Source organism: Propithecus coquereli, unplaced genomic scaffold (genome assembly GCF_000956105.1).
Source record: "Propithecus coquereli isolate 6110/MARCELLA unplaced genomic scaffold, Pcoq_1.0 Scaffold1, whole genome shotgun sequence".
NCBI classification, from domain to species: domain Eukaryota; kingdom Metazoa; phylum Chordata; class Mammalia; order Primates; family Indriidae; genus Propithecus; species Propithecus coquereli.
The window spans coordinates 15,641,876-15,661,025 of NW_012133857.1; the positions used below are offsets into that span (position 1 = coordinate 15,641,876).

The 19,150-nt window shown below is 45.9% G+C and overlaps 1 protein-coding gene across 1 annotated transcript in view; it reads right to left on the minus strand.

Moving 5' to 3' along the window:
• RFT1 (RFT1 homolog (S. cerevisiae)) overlaps positions 1 to 13,492 on the minus strand; it is a 37,530-nt gene extending 24,038 nt beyond the window's left edge. Inside the window, exons 1-6 of the mRNA XM_012638546.1 lie at positions 13,366 to 13,492; positions 9,650 to 9,735; positions 7,817 to 7,933; positions 6,223 to 6,412; positions 5,230 to 5,331; positions 3,420 to 3,557 (exon numbers count right to left, since the gene is read on the minus strand). Of these exons, the coding sequence (XP_012494000.1) occupies positions 3,420 to 3,557; positions 5,230 to 5,331; positions 6,223 to 6,412; positions 7,817 to 7,933; positions 9,650 to 9,735; positions 13,366 to 13,428 (696 nt within the window). The 5' untranslated portion in view covers positions 13,429 to 13,492. The remainder of the gene's footprint in view (positions 1 to 3,419; positions 3,558 to 5,229; positions 5,332 to 6,222; positions 6,413 to 7,816; positions 7,934 to 9,649; positions 9,736 to 13,365) is intronic.
• Between the last annotated feature and the right edge of the window lie 5,658 nt (positions 13,493 to 19,150).

A 19,150-nucleotide genomic window follows, 5' to 3' on the forward strand; every position in this document is an offset into this window, starting at 1 on the left:
ATCCTCCCGCCTTGGCCTCCCAGAGTGCTAGGATTACAGGCGTGAGCCACGGTGCCCGGCCTGGTGTGAGGATTAAATGAGAGAAAATGAGATAGTAAAAATCTGTAACAGATGGTAAGCTCAACACAGGCATTTAAATCATGGCACTGTTCAAAAACCTTTCATTAGGCTCCAGTGCCTCTGAACTAAGCCCAAACTCCACAGCACTGAGGCCACTACCACCTGGCCCTAGCCCAGCAGGCCAGGTTTACTTCCCTTCATCACTTCCTTCCACCTTTTGCTTTCTCTCCCTTCCCCAACTGTCCAGCCAACCTAAGCACCCCAGCCATCTCTACATTCCCACTTCCAGCATAATGATGGGCACATATTAATAACAGGTCCTAAGCACATTGTCCTCCTTCCTGCCATCACGAATGCTTATTTCCACCACATACACATTTCACCTCTGCTCACCCACATGTCAAGGTCCAGCTCAAAAGCAGCTTCCTCCATGAAGCCTTCTTTGATGTTTAAAAAGACTGCCTTGCAGCGTAGTTAGCTGAGTGCACACGCTATCTCCCCACTACCATGCAATTCCTGAGGGCAGGGTCCCCACCCAGGGCACCTGGTACACTGCTTAACATATAACAATGCCGAATACATGCTGGCTGTGTCAAACTCCCCAGCTTTACTTAAATATTTGCATCTCTCTCATATTAAAGCCCTCAGAAATGTCAATGAATAAAAAAGGCAGCCATTATTTGAGGTATGATTAATTTATTATAAGGCTAAATTACTATCTTTAAAGAAGTTGGAATTCTACAAGAGCAGGAAGGGAAATCTCACAATTAGGTCAAATTGATTTTGAATGTAATTTTTTGGCTAGTTTCGAGTAAGGGAGCCCTCAGTGCGGAAAGCAGCTCCGGGGAGTCAAGTTAGGCACGTTGCCATGGTAAAATCATACACTGCGTTCAGCTCCATTTCATTTCTTTTCTCTTTTTAAAATAACAAGGCTGAATAATGAATTGTTCTACCTGGAACTTCCCAGTCTTTAAGTAAATAGATAACTACCATGGGCAATAAGCCAATTTCTACTGGAAGACTATATAACATAGAAGTTAATCACATAGACTAAAGTTAGTCCATAGACAGAAGTTAGAAGTGGGTCCAAAACCAGCTATGTGATTTTGGACCAGTTACTTAACTCCTCTGAACCTCAGTTTTCTCATCTGTAAAATGGAGACAACAGTATTTATCTCATATGATTACTATGAGGATTAGACATGAAAATCCATGCCAAGTGCTTGGTGTAGTACACAGAACAGAGCACAGGTCAATGGCAGTTATTGTAAATGGCTCTTTGTCAAAGTTCAGACACTTTCATGGAACTCCTGAAGTCTTCAGGGGGCCTCACAGATCATGCAGGCCAATAATCCCACTTTAAAAATGAAGACCCTGAGGGCTGGAGAGCATCCTGCAGGCTTCACATCTATATCTGGTGTTTTCCAAACCCAGAGGAAGTTCCCTGAGGCCTGGGAATCACCTCTCCTACATGTCTGTACTGCAGATAGCACCGAGCATGGGACCATGGTCCTCCTGTTTGTCAGCAGGAACAGTGCCTCTGTGTATGACAGATGCATACAGGCTTCCCACGATTAGGGCTTCTGTCCTGGCAGTATGGGCACGGGCACTTCCAGGGTAGACTGCCACATTAAACCACTGAGCTCTCAGGCCAACGCCATCAGTGTCTGCCTTGCCAGGGAGCTCCCATGGAGCAGCTCTGCTCCCAGAGCAGCAGTGTGACGGTGGTGATGATATCAACTCTCACTTAGGGATACCCACTTGTGCCAGGCAACAATGTTAAGCACCTTACATGCCCCATCTCAAAATGATCTTAGGAGGGAGGTACTATTATTATCCCCATTTGACAGATAAAGAAACTGAAGCTCAGAGTTTTGAGCCCATGATGGTGTTTAATAAACACCTGACAGACTTTTTTCATTATCTTCTCTCTTTGCTTATATTAATAACTCAAATGCTCCTTTCCAAAATACTGCTGGAGCATAGGGACTGGCGCAGTCTGAAAAGCTGCCAGGCTTAGTGCAGTTGGGCACCAGGGAATACTCAGAGGAGAAGGGACTTTTATGTGCTCTCAGACCTGCCCTGTGGGCACATAGCAGAAGCTCCAGGCAAGAGAAACGATCCCTAGTCCTAACCATCTGAGCCTGCAGATAAGGCACAGTGGTATCCAAAATTGTCACATTGGTTGAGGTTAAAGGTAAGATCTAGCTGATCAGAATGGGGAACTCTTATCTAACAAATGAGAACATATCTGGCTTTGATACATAATGTCTAATTTTTCTTTAAAAAGTTATAGAACAGGATTCCATAAATCTGAGACTTAAGTCCCACATATTTTACTATCTTTTCAACTAATCACAAAAGAGGAATAAGGAGAAGTCCGGTGGATGCCTTACCACAACTAAATGCACCACATCCAGCAAGCAAACACACATGGGAAGAAGGGGCAGTGCCCAGGGTGGAGCAGCTCACAAGGCATCTGAGCAGTCGCAGTGTGGTACATCATCACGTGTGCAAGCCCAGTGCCACGTACAGCAGCACTGACCCCACAAGAGCCAGGAAATAAAATCCAATGGACTGAGAGTGAAGGAGCTGTGTAGAAAAGATTATGCTTCATTCCACACATTAGCATCTAGAATCCTCAGTGGTCTAGCTGGGAAAGTAGACTACCTGAAAGACTAGCTTGACGCCTAGAAAAAGAGACCAGGTAGGGGTGATCCCTGCTCTCCTAGAACTCCGGACCATCTGTGTTAGAGGTCAACCCAGGGAAAACTTGACATGGCAGAACAGAGAGAGTGGAGCACCATGGTTAGAACTTGTGCTCTGCTGGCATCTGAGCCCCTCCAGGCTCCCGTCCTCACTCCAACCCTCACCTTGGGCAGGTATCACTCACTAAGCCTTAGCTCCTCAATGCTAAAATAGAAATAATGACAGTCTCACCCCCTTAGAGTTGTTGTAAGCATTAAATAAAGCACATAAAGCATTCAGCATAGGGCCTAGCACAGTCGTTCTCAACTGGGGGCAATTTTTGTCCCCCAGAGGACATCTGGCAGTGTCTGGAAACATTTCCAGGTATTAAACTGGGGATAGTTGCTACTGGTATCAGTGGGTAGAGATTAGGAATGCTGCTAAACATCCTACAATGCACAGGACCATCCCTACAACAAAGAACTATGCTGCCTAAAATGTCAAGAGTGCTAAGATTTAGAAACCCTGGCCTAGTATATAGCAAGTGCTCAATAAATATGAACTATAAAATTACCTTTACTATTATAACAATAAACCAGTTGCAGTTTCTTTCTCTTAAGGATAACCAGAATCTGCAATTAAAATGATAAGAGACAAAATGTATTACTTACTCCACTTCTTATAATACCGGGTAACAGATCTGTTATTCTGGAGACAGGAAGAGTTTGTTGCTTGGTTGATTCTGGGGAACCCAGTAACTTTGTGAAATAAATGACATAGCAGAGAACCAGAACTATGGTATAGAAAAGCTGAAAAAAGAAAAATTGTTTTAATAAAGGCATAATGAAAATATGCCTACAAATTTGACCTCAAAGGCCAATCAAGAAATCGAACTGTCTTGATTAACTGCACTTTCTATTGTGCAATGCCTCCCCCTCTGCAAAATAGCGCTGTTCACTTAGACCCAGCTCCACTGCAGCATCTCCGTGTAAGAGTGTTCTCAATACTTCACTCACCTGGGAGAACATAAGTTCTTCTGGGCAGGTGGAACATAATTTTCATGACAGACATCCACTAGCTCAATTGCTACAGCAATGTCAGACAAGTTCTCAAAGGATTTATATTTGGCCAGAGGAATAGCTCCCCTACCTAGACAGGGCACCGTGGAGAGCCACATGCCCTGACTGTGCTACTATCCAGGGACTTACGGTCATCTACGACTGTGGATTTTCCATAAACCCCGGAAACCTGTGACGTTTATGATTACAAAGCAGAATTGAGCTGCTGGCTCTCTCCTCCTCTCTGCACAGTGCATAGGCAGGGCAAAAGCTACTACAGGATGGGGAGGAAAGGGTGGGGTAATAAGAAGGGCCACCCCCCACACCCATCAAGGACAAAAGAATGGCTTCTGGCCAGGACCAGCAGCTGGGTTTTGTTTGCAGGTTGAGGAGGAATATCCAAAAAAGCCCCTTTGACAAGCTCCTTTAACCCTCTTTCTCTCCCGAGAACAGCAGCGCACACTGGCTCAAGAAGAACTGGGACCTCCAGGCCCCGCCTTCAACCTGGCAATACCAAGGCTGCTCCTATAGTAAAGGCAATGGCAGGAGAAAGAGGAGTCTCAGTTTAGCAGGTTTAGGCTCCTGTGCTCTCTGGTCCCAACCATGCCTAAGGACTGAGCCCACCATTCACTGTCCTTCTTCTTTCATGCCTCAAGATCTTAAAACACAAGCAGCACTGCTGTGAGCCACACCACCTGATGCCAACGTCCTCTGTGACAAGTTCCCTTTCACATAAATCATTACTGAGTCTTAATTTGTCTTCCTATACATTAATGAAAACTACAAAGTGCTTTGCACGATAAGATGTTCTGATAACTATCTCATCTTAATTTCATTTGTTAAAGTAGCACTTATACTCTATTATATTCTTATTAGAACTAGAAATATGAACTAGAACTAGAAAATGATGAGATGGCAATGAAACCAGAATTGCTAAAACTGAAAATATACCTGCTCTGACTTGATTCATGCCCGCTGAATTATGTGAGATTTCAATCTAAGCTTGAAACAGGCTTGGTAGAGTTTTCTTCCTATTCTGCAAACAATTGATTGAAATCCAGGGAAAATAATACACATGCAATTTGGTTCCCACCCCACTCCCTTACTGTTTTTCTTCTGCTCTCCTGGACTGCCACATAATCAAAGATCAGTTTGATATGGGCTTGCCCACTGAAAGTCTAGAAGGAGTTTTTGATGTTTGGCAATGAGGCTGAGTGTGTGGCCCTCACTGGGTCCCTGGGAGTGCATGAAACAGGAAGGACCTGGCAGCAAGAGGAGAATCAGTGTCAAGACCAGTATTCTAGCACTTTCAGCCTTTGCCACATGCACAAGTACTAGAATGTAAACCACATAGTAGTGGAAACAAGAAAAACTAAATGGAGAAACATAGATTATATAAAAAGTTAAAAGCCATGTCTCTTACCTGGGCCAAAGAAAAAATGTACAGTCCCCAGTGAGGCACCCACAAGACAAGAAAAGCTGTCAGGACACTCTTAAGGATTACCGACAGGCTCTCAGTGATCACCTGCAAACAGGGGGTAAAGGTGCACTTTACGAACATTATCAAAAAGCAAAGATGCAAAGCCATGCCAAACAGAAAATCCAGGGTAGTGGTTACCCAATGGTGGGGGCAGGGCACATGCTAGACATAGTATCAGTAATAGTTTACTTCTTGGGTGGGGTGGTACATTCATGGATCTTCAGTACATTATGCTTTAAGATTTACATGTTATATATGTTCTTTTGGATGTATCAAATAATATATTTTAAAGGATGAAGAGAAAAATTATTAGTATACAACTAAAAATCACTAGAAAAATCTGAAAAATCCTTACAGTACTCCTAAATTCTGATTTGAATTAATAACTTCCTTATTAGCAAACCTGTTTTTCATTTATACTATAGCAGATGTAAACTTTAGCCCAGCCCATCTGACAAATTTCAAGTGAATAAACTTAACAGATCATGTCACCTTTTTCCAATTTTTTTTTCCAGAGATAATTGTTTTTTAAAGATATTCCAGCCTGTTGCCCAGGCTGGAATGTAGTAGCCCAATCATGGCTTACTGTAGCCTCCAACTCCTGGGTTCAAGTGATCCTCTTGCCTCAGCCTCCCAAGTAGCTAGGACTACAGATGTGTGCCACCACACCTGCTGATTTTAAAATTAAAAATTTTTCTTTAGAGACGGGATCTTACTATGTTGCTCAGGCTGGTCTCGAACTCCTGAGCTCAAGCAATCCTCCCGCCTTGGCCTCCCAGAGTGCTAGGATTAGAGGCGTGAGCCACTACGCCCAGCCCCAAATACTTTTTTAGATGCAAGTCTGGAAAAATCATTCTCACCTATAAAAGCATTTTTTAAAAATCACGTTTTCCCTTATTCTTCACATTTCCCATTCACAGCAGCAGGCACACTGACCTTGAGCTTGATGAACATATGTGCTTGTGCCAAGACCCAGAAGGGCTCTCCTAGAAGCTCCACCACTGCCGAGAGACCAAATAGCACCACTCCAGTTCTGTAATGGGGGATGACATCAGGATCGGGCACTTCAAGCAACTGCAACCAGACCCAGCCCAAGAACAAAGACCAAAATACACCCAGAGGGACTCTGGAAGAGGGGAAAAAGTGTTTCATTAAATTTAAAAATAAATATTAAACATTAAAATACTAACATTGAACAGAAAAAAAGCAGTCATAATAAAAACAGCTACCGCTTATTAAGGCACTAACTACGTGCCAGGCACTATGATTCACACCCTTTATTTCACTGACACCTTGCAATGATCCTCTGTCATTATCCCCATTTAAAAGATGAGGAAACTGAGGCTGACAGGCACTGGGCAACTTGGCCAAGGTCATGAACAGCTAATCAAGGGCAGAAGCAGGACCCAATCTTGCTGTAACTCCAAAACCTATACTCTTGTCCACTGGGTTATACACACTGACTTGACAAGCAAAATTCTCAGAAAGAAAACACCTGTTGTCTGTGCTTAGAATGATTGACAGTATGTGGCTGGTTCTAGCATCCCAAATAACCAATAGACCAGTGCTCAGTATCCTTTCACGTGTGTACCACAGAGCACTTAAATATGACTGGGTGGTTAACAGCCATTCCTCTAATAAAATGAACACCTACCAGCCCTATGACAGTCATTTCTGTGAGGCAATAAGGAGTTATGCAAGGGCAGCATTGGAAAACAACCTCAACCACCAACCCTCCCCGCAGGATCTAGCTGGAGAAAAGCCATTACAATTTTTGGCTGATGTACTTGGCCTTCAAGACTATTCTAAAAGACTCAGAACTGAAATCACATAAAATTGAAGAAAGATATAATAAAACCTCTAAAAGGCTTTCAAAAAAAATACAAGTGATTGTTAAAAGCTCAAAAGATACTAGAGGGCAAAAAGATTTACGAATAAAAAAGATGGCACAGGCCAAATGGGAGCCAGAGAAATGACCTCCAAAGGGGAGCTAGAAACCTGGCCCAGAGGCCGGGTGCGGTGGCTCACGCCTGTAATCCTAGCACTCTGGGAGACTGAGGCGGGAGGATCGCTTGAGCTCAGGAGTTCAAGACCAGCCTGAGCAAGAGCGAGACCCTCGTCTCTACTATAAACAGAAAGAAATTAGCCAAACAACTAAAAATAGAAAAAATTAGCCAGACACGGTGGCACATACCTGTAGTCCCAGCTACCCAGGAGGCTGAAGCAGGAGGATTACTTTAGCCCAGGAGTTTGAGGTTGCTGTGAGCTAGGCTGACAACACAGCACACTCTAGCCTGAGCAACAGAGCAAGACTCTGTCTCCCAAAAACAAACAAACAAACAAACAAACAAACAAAAAGCTCCTTCAACACAGACACTCTGTCCTTCCTGTCCCATGCCTAGCCCCCAGAAACCCACTGCAAAACTGAATCTGGAAGACAATTCAGCTTTAGGCAAGTGTTGCTGTTTCATTTACAACACTCACTACACTTGCCTTCCTGAGACTTGTCTCTTGCCAAAGCACAACTCACGTGAGCCACACGAGGTTGAGGGTCTGGCTCCAGTCTCGCTGGGTGCCCCCACTCAGACATGCTCTACGGAAGGCCTCTCTAGCCAGGAAGATGGTGGTTGAGTAAAGTAGTGTTAGCCTGTAAAGGAAAAGCAGAAATCAATAAAGCCTTCGGTATTTTCATAGAGAGAACTGGGATTTTTCCAGGGAGGAGAACAGGGAGGAGATATAGTCTTAGTCAGGAACCACTGGTGGTGATGTGGAGGGCAGGACCCCACGCCAGTCCGATTCATGAGAACAGAGTTAGGATCCTATCAAGGGATACCCGAGTGTGCATGTCTACAGTTACGTCTGGGACAGAAACTACTGCAGTGGCCCCCAGAGCCTGCAGCCTTCATGGCTATAGGCAGAGGTGTGGCTCTGACCATAAGGAGGAGAAAAGGACAAGACTATGACCCCACACAGCAAGGGGACCTTTTGGTCACACTGAAACTAGTGACCTGACAGCCCCTGTGAGAAAAGCTGAGGCTCTACTAAGTAGAGGTTCTGGCCAAAAGAATCTCAAGATAGGCAAAAAGGCTGGAAACCATTACAGAGGCCGCTGCAACCAAGATCAGCAAGGCTTGCCCGGGTATCTCGTAGGTGGGCAGCACCTGGGTGAACCTTCCTACACCTTAGCAAGGAGTAGCTGAGGTTCCCCTTCATCAACAGGCAGTGGCCCGGATGAAACCAGAGTGAGGATGGCCCAGGGTTAAGGTCTCTGAGGTTGCCCAAGGATCATCCTGCTTCCCAGTGCCTCTGTGTAACATCGCAAAGAGGAGACCCAGCCACACCTTAAGCAGGGGGCCAGGCCAGGCAAGGGCTGTCAAACAGGGACCTGCCAATCTCGGGAAGGCTGCATGGAGAGAAAATTCTGAGCCCCTAAGAGGATTTGGCCCTCTTCCTTCCTGCTTTTAAAGCAGTATTTCTCAAAGTATGATCCCTACTTCAAAATTACCTTAGGAGCTTGTAAAAATGTAGATTCTTGGGCCCTTCGTCCTCAGCCCTGCCTAGTGCAAAGTTCCCTAGATGATTCCTTTGCCCATCAAAGTTTGAGAACTGCCACTAAGCTCTGAGAACAGAGCAAAGAGCATATGCTTGGTAAGTATTAGACATGAAATGCTGTCTAGAACATACTGTCTTGTTTATCAGGGCATGAAGACACACCTGAGAAGCTGAGCTATTCTGAGCACTCACATCATTTCATATACTTTGTGTCACTTGTGAATACAAAATATGTGTGGGTGTCCTTGAACAGAAAGGAGGAGAGCCGAAGAAACAAGCTGAGTCTAAAAGACAAAGCAAGTCAGCTTTCCAAGAGACTCCAAGGAACTAACGACAAGAACTCAAGCTCTCATCCCACTTACTGTATCCCAATTATAAAATCACTGAGGAGGGAAGGAAGGTGGTTGCTCCAGCCCTGCAATTATGAAGCACATCCTCACGAACTGCAGAATTCCTGCTTCCTTTGCTGTCAGCAGGACAAGAACACGGGGTTATAATATACTTGAGACGGGGTTTGCAATGAATTACTCCCACTCTTCTCCTGGATTCTAAGAGTAGGAAAACCGGAACAGTGGGCAGAGAAATGTGCATTTGGAGGCTGCTAATGAAAAACACTCCATGAGTCCATTAAAAACATCACCTGCTCATCCCCCGCCCCTGCACACTCCTCCTCAGCCCACTGCTAGAACACTCTGCTTCTGATAGAGGCCCATGCCTCTAAAATCTGAGGGTGTCACACAGGTACAGAGTTTGAAGAAAACCTGTCTAGGGATGTGAGGCGTGAGCAGTGCCAGGGTGCATCCCCTCTTACCTGACATTCACTACGCCAACAATTTCCTTGGACAGGAAGCGAAGGATAAATGCATTCAAGACAAAGGTGATCAATCGAAATAACACCTATAGAAAAAGGAGAAAAATACATAAGAATAAATTATGTTAGGAATGTTTACTTTGCTGAAATGAGAACAATGTGGCTGCTCTTCCTAATGTGATGTAATGATATACAGCAGCTTTGCCGTGGAGACTCTCTTTTAAGATGTTCAGTTTGTTGGCTGAAATTTCATTCCTTGGGGTCTCTCAGCATTCTTGTGCAGTGGTCAAATAACCCAAGAAGGCAGTTGGAAGTTTCCCTAATTTACTGATGAGAAGAGGGAGGTCCTGATATATTCAGAGAGTTTCAGGTTCAAAGTCAAGCACTCCAGGAGGCAGAAAGAGAATTCTAGTTAGTGGTTCATATTGTCCAGCCTCCTAACTGAAACCCTCCAGCCTGTTTAGAAGCACACACTTAGCAAGTGGGAGCCTTCAGGGTATAGCAGACTCACTAAGGATCATGAGGTCTACTTTCTCTTGTCTGCCTGGAAATTTCTAGGAATTCCAAGAATGACGTTTAATCTCTTTGAACTTCAGTTTTCTCAATTAGAAAACAGAAAATGTTGTATTTCTTTCTTGAATACCTTCCCCTTTCCACAGAGGAGTTGAAATACCTTTTAAATGACAACTACGATAATAAGATAATATCAAATGGGGGGAAAGGGAGACAGAGTCCAGTTGTTGCCATTTGAAAGGCATTGAGACTTTCAAACTTGTCAATTCAAGAAAACCACCTAGGTCGGGCGTGGTGGCTCATGCCTGTAATCCTAGCACTCTGGAAGGCAGAGGCCGGAGGATCACTTGAGTTCAGGAGTTCGAGACCAGCCTGAGCAAGAGCGAGACCACGTCTCCACTAAAAATAGAAAAATCAGCCAGGCATGGCGGTGCATGCCTGTAATCCCAACTACTCGGGAGGCTGAGGCAGGATTGCTTGAGCCCAGGAGTTTGAGGTTGCTGTCAGCTAGACTAACTCCACAGCACTCTAGCCCAGGTGACAAGTGAGATTTCATCTCAAAAAAAAAAAAAAAGAAAGAAAGAAAAAGAAAACCACCTAAGCAAAGAATTCTTCCCATGAGACATAGAGAACAACAGGCTGCAATTAAATGAGGTTGCTAAATGGGGATGTTGGGTAGGGTACTAAGTCTCACTCACTCACTGACTCCCTCCTGCATTTCAGCAGCAAATGGCAAATCACTTCTGTGTTAAGCACCCTCAGGGTTAACTGTGAACAGCTGCAATTTGGAAGATTCAATCAAAGTATGCCAATAGACTACGACGGCTTGAAGTTCTCTAGGGGGAGATATAATCAAAAAGAGTGCAGTAACATTGTCCCTATAGTGTCACAGAGCAGTAAGGTGTCCAAAGCCAAGAGATCACCATCTTAACCTTTATGGAGTCAAAGGTGATCTTTTGAGGGTCTGATAAAAGCTCTGTAGCCTTTCCTTAGAAACATGCAGGAACACAAACCAAATTCTGTACTCAATTTTAGAGATTTGAAGCCAATTCATGGAACCCTTACTGAAGAAAGCTCTCAGCTGAGAGTCTCAACTCATCATTTAGCTCTTAAACCCACCATTTTCTAATTTTTATAAGCTTCAATTTCCTGTGTCAAATGAGGCTATCTATCTCATAGAGTTGAGTGCAAGGATCAAATGAGGCTGTAGAGGTGAAAGTATTTTTAAAAAATGCATACAAATAAAAGGTATTAATACTTTCACCACGGCTGGCTCAGAATTAAGACTCTCAAACTCTTGCAGAGTAAAACGTAATTGCAAAGTTACCTGAGGTGTCTGCATCATAATTTGAGAAAGCATTCAAGGCTGAATTAAAACACTCAAGAAACCTAAAGATAATGGCTACTAAAAAAACCTACATACATACATTTATGTTAACTTTAAAGTTATCATTGTCTAAGAAACTTAATGTCTTAGCCATATCCGTATCTCCTAATTGGTTTGAATAAAGGTTTGAGCTGATGAAACTCTGAGGTTGCTCTTGCTACCCACTATTTGCCCTACACAATGGCCCTTGTTATTAGCAACATAGTCTTTATTTGCTTTTGTAATGGACTTTACAGTTTAAAAAAGCTCTTTCACATCTGTTAATTATTTTGACACTTAAAAGCAACCAGATAAATGCGCAGGAGGCAAGTAAGACTCAGAGTGAAGTGATTTGCCCAATGTCACACAGCAAACAATGACTCAGCTTGACCTTACAGGTGGGCTGCCTGACTCCAGCGTGTTTTCAGCTACAAGTTGTTTTCTTTTCAGGAAGCCAATCTGCAGGGTAGTAAGGTATTATCAAAGGTTGGAAAATCAACATTGCAGATAAAGCACTGAACTTATACAGTTATGTGGATTCTGAAATAGCAAAAAAAAAAAAAAAAACAAACAAAAAAACCCTAGGTAAGCTTAGGGTTAGGTGAAGAACTGCTAACATTTACTAAGCACATATCACATGTAAGGCACTCTTCTACATGCTTTGCATAGACTATCTCATTTCATTCCTACACTATTTAAAAAAATCCTTATTATCCTAATAAAAGAAGCTAACATTTATTAAGTACTTGTAATGTGCCAGGCACTTAACAGGCAAGATTTCATCTAATCTTCCTAATGACCCTATGAGGCTGCACTATTGTTCTTACTGAAGATGAAACTGATGCTCAGAGAAGTCGAGCAATTTTCCCAAGGGCAGGCATCTAGCAAGTGACAAGACCCAAGTTTGAGCCCAACTCTGCTTGGGTCTTCCTCCTAAGCTCCATGTGCCTCTTTAAGGTAAAGGGGAAGGTGTATTCAGGACTTGTGTGAAGTTGGGTTGACTGGCTCAACGGCAAGAGAAAAAAATGGAACAATTTAAGGCAGAATGACCAACTCTCAGGGTTTAAAGAATCTTTAGATACCATTTGGACCAACTGGCATGTATCATAGCTGACAGATAACAAGAATTAGGGCCAAGAAGGGGAAGTGACTTGTCCAAGGTCATATAAAAAGAAGAAAGATGCAGCTAACCTTTATTAAGTGCATACCAAGAGCCAGGTACTGTGTTAAGTGCCTTTATTCGAATGATCCCAGTGAGTCCTTGCAATAACCTTATGCGCTAGGTACTACCTATTATTACCCCCATTTTATCAATGAGGCGCTGTGGTTCCACAAGTGAAGTCGCTGGGCCTGGAACACGCAGCAAGTACATGGTTCCACTCCAAGCCTGCCTGAGCCCAGATCCCTGTTCTTAGCTATGCCATATGGCCTCCCTGAACTCAGCGGGTGTCAGAGAGTTTGAGGGTCAGGAGTGGGATATGGAGGAAATGAACCCCTTGCCTTAAAAATATCAGATTCTCGAGCACAAAATAAGAAACCTCCCACCCCACCCTGCCACCTGATCTAACTCTCTCCAATTGTCATATGGTAAATATAATGCTCAGAAGGAATGTGGCTTGTTTGCAGTCACTCAGCCAAAATTCTGAATGCAGACTTCCAACTCCGGACCCGGACGCCCCCTCAGTGACCGTGGCCACGGTCTCCTGTCTACCCCTTTATACCGGAGTCCACGTTGGAACTGGGTCTGCCCCGGGGAGGGCCGTCAAGGGCCCCAGGGCCGCCTCCCCGCGAATCCCGGCTGCGGTACGAGCTGGGACCTGCAGGGCAGAGAAAGTACCTGCATGAGGAGACCTGAGGAGGCCAGCCGGGCCGCCTGGCCCAGCAGCTCCTGGCTGCCCATAGCCTCGGCGCCCCGTATCAGTCACTGGGAAACGCCGCAGCCAGCCGGCTTTGTCGCGAGAAGACAGCGTCACGAAGAAGCTCGCTTGCTGATTGGTCACCTTGAGACAGCGGGGGCGGGGCCCGAGAAGTTCTGGCCCCTTAACTGGGCTGGGCTCGGGCTGTCCTTGCTTCCGTGCTGCAGTGTCTTCTGCTTTGTGATTCTTGATCATGAGCTTCCTGTCTATCCTCTCTGTCCCAAATAAGCTAAATACTGTGGCCAGTGCTAAGAGACACTGTTAAAGTAGCCAAAGGCCCTTGTCTGAGGCTTTCAGCCGCCAACGAAGAAACACCAACTTCTCTGGCCTCAGCTTCCAAAAGGGGAATGAACTCACTGGCCTGGTTAATAAGATTCTTGCGGGCGGTCTTGCTTACAGAATCGCAGCCACCACCTCTCTGAATTAGACTGGGCAGGAATTGTCCCCATTTTACAGAGAAAATACTGAGGACTAGAAGTTAAATGGACCATTATCACGTGTATGGTTTTGTGAAATCCTTCCTAAAGCTAGGAAAACTGGGCCATTGTCAGAGATAAGCAAAGTGAGCCTTGGAGATGTGAAGTGACTTGTTCAAATCTACACAACTGTTCCCTGATGGAGTGGATCCCAGGCTTCTGATTCTAAACTTGCCGCTCTAGCCTGCATGCTAGGAATTGTGAGGGTAGAGTGGAAGAATGGACCAGAAGTGCTTTGTGAGACGTTAAGCACCCAGCATACACAACACCCAGCTGTTGTTCTGTGGGTGTTCTTATTATCTACTACGTAGGCTGTAGGAAGCCCAATTTTTTTTTTTTTTTTTGAGACGGGGTCTCACTCTGTCGCCCTGGATAGATAGAATGCAGTGGCCTCATCATAGCTCACTGTAACCTCAAACTCCTGGGCTCAAGCAATCCTCCTGCCTCAGCCCTCCAAATAGCTAGGACTACAGGCATGGGCTACCATGCCTGGCTAATTTTTCTATTTTTTGTAGAGACGAGGTCTTGATCTTGCTCAGGCTGGTCTCGAACTCCTGACCTCAAGCGATTCTCCTGCCTCAGCCTCCCGGAGTGGTAGGATTTACAGGCATGAGCCACTGCATATGGCCATGGAAGCCCAATCTTTTTTCAATCTCTTTTAGGCCTTCCATGATTTGGCCCCAACCTGCCTTCTCACTACTTTTCACACCATCACTACCCTTTCCCAACACACTCTAGGCCCTAGCCATTTGGAGTCCTTACTGGTCCTCAAACTGGCCCTATCTCATTGGTCTTTGCTCCTGCCACCCTCTCTGTTCAAAGTGTCTTCCCTGACAGCATCTCTTATCCTCCCAGGCCCCACTGTCCCGATTTTCCTGACTACTCACAGTTGGCACCTGCTATGGACCTAAATGTTTGCGTCCCCTTCAAAATGCACATGTTAAAGACTAATACCCAATGTGATGGTAATAGGAAATGGGGCCTTTAGGAGGTAATTAGGTCAAGAGGGTAGTGCCCTCATAATGGGATTGGTGCCCTTATAAAAAGAGATGTGAGAAAGATGATCTCGCTGTCCACTCTGTGAGGATACAGCAAGAAGGTAGCTATCTGCAAACCAGGAAGAGGTCACTCACTAGGAACCGAATTGGCTGGTGACTTGGTCTTGAACTTCCAGCCTACATAACTGTGAGAAATAATATTTATGTTGTTTAAGCCACTCAGTCTATGATTTTTTGTTACAGCAGCCCAAGCAGACTAAGAGAGTGCCCCTAAAGCACTTTGTACCCCTTTATAGCTCTTAGTACAGTCTGCATTATAGTAAGAGACTAGAATATGTATCTCTATCTGATCAGCCCATGAGCTCCAAGGAGGGAAGCTTGCCTGGTTTTGCCTCCTGCAATAGTGGAAGGGAACATTCCCAGGACTCCCATAAATGCCTCCTGACACATTACTGCTGCTACTGCTGCTGGAGGCAGACTGTGGGACTAAACGCCTATATACCCCACCTTTCCGGGTGAAATGAGCTGTTAGTATGGAGGCTTAGAATGGCCTGGGATCCTCAATAGGCCACTCATTAACAGGGTGACCTCAGTATTCTCAACTATTAAATAGGGACATTATCTGTCCTGTAAGGCTAGTCATAAGGATTGTATCATACATGTCTAGCCCTCAAGGAGCTCAAATTCTAGTGGAAGGAGAGTGAAAAACCCTAATAAACAAACAATAAAATTTCACATAGGAATAAGTGCTATGAAGGAATAAGACCATATAAGTTAATAAAGGCTCTTGGAGGAGAGAGAGGGGCACTCTTCTGGAAGTTAGAGAAAACCAGGCACCCAGCTGGGGGAGGAGTGTACTTGGAGAATAGAGAAAGCACTGCAGGGTCAAGGTATTTGGCATAATGGCTGAGATGCTCCAGGTCTTGACCCAGGCAGCCTGCCCACCCCCATGGACCATGGGCTGGCAGATGAGGTGGGCTCCCACTTCCTTTATCCCCAGCCAAGCAGCCTCCTCCTCCATAGCTAGTCCCTGGAGCAGAACCAGCCAAGAGCTCTTCATGTGCACATACTCCTAAGCCTGGGCTTCCATGTGGGCTGGTTTGGAAGGGACAAGGGGATCATTTTGCCAGGCGGAAAGAAGCCAAAGGGGAAATGCTCTAAGCTAAGTCCAAAGGGCAAAGCCTCCCAGGAGCCCAGGGTATGTATGGACTCTTCGGGGCTCCCGGGGCAGGAGTCAGAGGACTTTTTCTCTTATTCTGGAAGTTAAGACTTGGCAAGGAGGGACTGAGCAGACACTGTGTGTCCAGAGCCATGCTGGGTTCTGGGGTGGGGTGGGGAGAAGGAACTGTGAGGACAGTCCACAAGCACTGACCACGTGCCTCCACTTAGGCACCTATCTGGGCACTACACATGCAGGTATTGACTCCTTCATGCTCTCAATAACCTATGAGGGAGGTACTGCAGATGAGGAAACTGAGGCACAGGGATGTTAAGTAACTCACCCAAGGCCATTCAGCTAAGGGGCAGTCAAGCTGGTATTTGAACCCAGGTCCTTTCTGACTCCAGATGCTTAAACAGTAATGTTCTTGCTATCAAAAAAGCTTCTGATTCTATAAGAAACCTAAGAGTCCCCATACCTAAGCCACAGAACACATGTGGCATTGAGAGGGAGGAGTCTGGAAGGGCTGCAGTTGTTGAGCTGCAGGGGGCTTGGAGACTTCCCCTCCTCCCTGCTGAGCCTTGCCAAAGGCCTTGAATCTAGAGTTATTGGCACAGACAGGACGTGGCACTCTCCATGGTCTTGCCTGTGGGGCGCTCAGCTCAGGGCTGGCAAGCTGTGGCTCACTGGCTGTTGCCTGTTTTGTATGGCCTGCAAGCTAAGAATAGTTTTTATATTTTTAAATGGTTGAAAAAAATTAAAACAATATTTCATGACATGTGAAAATTATATGAAATTCAAATTTCAGTGTCCACAAATAAAGTTTTGTTGGAACACAACCACATCCACCCATTTGTTTACATGTTGTCCATAGCTACTTTCCTTTTTCTTTTATATTTTAGAATTTTTTTCTTTCTCTCCAAAAATCGCTACAGGAAACAGCTATTTTCTTGCTACAATGGCAGAGTGGGTTGATCTGCAAACCTGAAAATATTTACTAGCTGGCCCTTTCCAGGACGCGTTTGCCAATTCCTGGTAATCACCACTGAGCCTGGGCAGTTGGCATGGAGTAAACATTTCAGTAATGAATGAATGAATGCATTTATGAATGCACTGGAATTCATTCACTGGAATGAATGAATGATGAGGGACTAGGAAAGGAAGAAAGACAAATAAATAGGCTCTTTTTGGGGGGTCACCTAGTTTGGGAAGCAGGAGCTTCTGATTCTATAGGAAACCTAAGAGTCCCCTTGAGAATACCAGACTGTAATTAGTGGTCATTGAAGGAGCTGTTTTCCCCAGGCTTCTCCCTGCCTCCTGCCTCTATGCCAGCTGGCCTTCCTGCCAGGGAAAGCTGACCCGAGCCACCTATTTTATTACAAATCTGGAGGGAAGTGCCAGGGCTGATGCCAAGCCAGTTAGGCTCCTGGAGCAGAAGGATAGGGAGGGAGGCCACTGGTGGGCAGGGAGGCCACTGGTGGGCAAGGTGGAAGCATGGCTGAGCCATGGACCTCAGCTGGATGGAGGCAGGAGACCTGGGTGTGGTCCCACACATGAGCCACTAGGTGGCGGAGTGTCCTGGGTGACGGCCCTGCCAAGGCTTTCTGCGGCCCAGAGGACCTCCATCATGGCCTCTCCCCAAGTAGGACATCAAGGGTCTGCCCCTCACTCAAAAGTCCCAGAGTGTGAGAGCGCGATACTAACAGTCCACGTTTGTCCACATGGGCGCTGTGCGAGGCACTTCACTTTCATAATCTCATTTAACTTCCATAGCAGACCCACAAGGTAGACAACATTTTTATCCCCACTTTACAGACCAGGAAATTGAGGCTCAGTGAGGTTGAAGGACTTGCCTAAGGACTAGTGAATGGCAATGCCAAAATTTGGATTAGGCAGTGTGGCTCTCAGACCCTTACCAGAACTAAACCAGAGAGTTTATTGTTAACGCTGATTCCTGGGCTCCACCTCAGCAGTTCTAGGGTGGGATCAGGAATCTGTATTGACCAGCACCCCACCCTGGGTGCCTCTGAAACAGTGGACCAGGCTCTGAGAAGCACTGCCTGCTTCTGTGGGCTGGAAGCGTCTGTCTGCCTCAAGCAGTCAAAACAATCCTTGAAAGCTGCCCCCAGGCTTGTCCAGCCCTCAAGGAGCCTTGTTCTCAGGGCTGGGCCCAGGGCTAGTGGACAGGGCAGCAGGAGCTGCATGCAGTGGCTCCATGAGGACCGTGGAGGAATTCAACGCCAGGAAGGGTATACAGGGCACCCCCTGGGCACCGGGGTCTGCCCAGGGTTGGGGTGAGCAGCCACAGGGCCCTGGCTTTGCCTGCTCCTCTGGGCATTGATTTGTGCAGAGGGAGAGAGTCACCTGTGATGCCCACATATCAGCATGTTTCATTTCAGTCTAGCCTCGCATTCCAGAGCCAGCGCTCCGGTCATAGGTGAGTGAGCCGCAATCATGCCCTCCCGGTGATACCAGGCAAGCTGAGGTGGTAAAAACTGGCAGGGGGAACTCAGGGGTGGGTGGCAGATATTTCTGGCTGGGGAGTCAGGGAAGCTTTCCCGCAGGGGATGTTTTAAGGTGAATCTTCAAGGGCGAGAGGGCTTGGTCAAACAAAGGGACATGCCCAGCAGAAAGGACAGTAGCAACGAAGGCTCAGAAGAGGAAACGTGCCGAGGCAGTTGGAGGACACAGGAGTTAGCTGTGGCTGCCCTAGAGTGCAAAGGTTCTTCCATCTACCCGTCTGTGGCCAGTGCTGGGCTGGCGGTCCTAAGGACAGCAAGTTCATGGGTGTGGACGCGCACGTGTGAATGAATACAAATGCAGGTTCATGTGTTCACATGCATGGGGGAAAGGTGAGTGTGCATTTGCATGTGTGTGCAGGCCTAGTTGTCAGAGTCTGCTTTCAGATAGACAAGGTGTGCACAGGCGCATGTGTACATGCATATGAATGGACATGCTCGTGAGTTTGTAAGTGAGTATGGATGTGAAAGCGTGAATGCAGGATCACGTGTGGTGCGTGCAGGTGTGCACGCCTGCTAGTATACAAATATGTGTGCTGGTCTGGGAGTCAGCC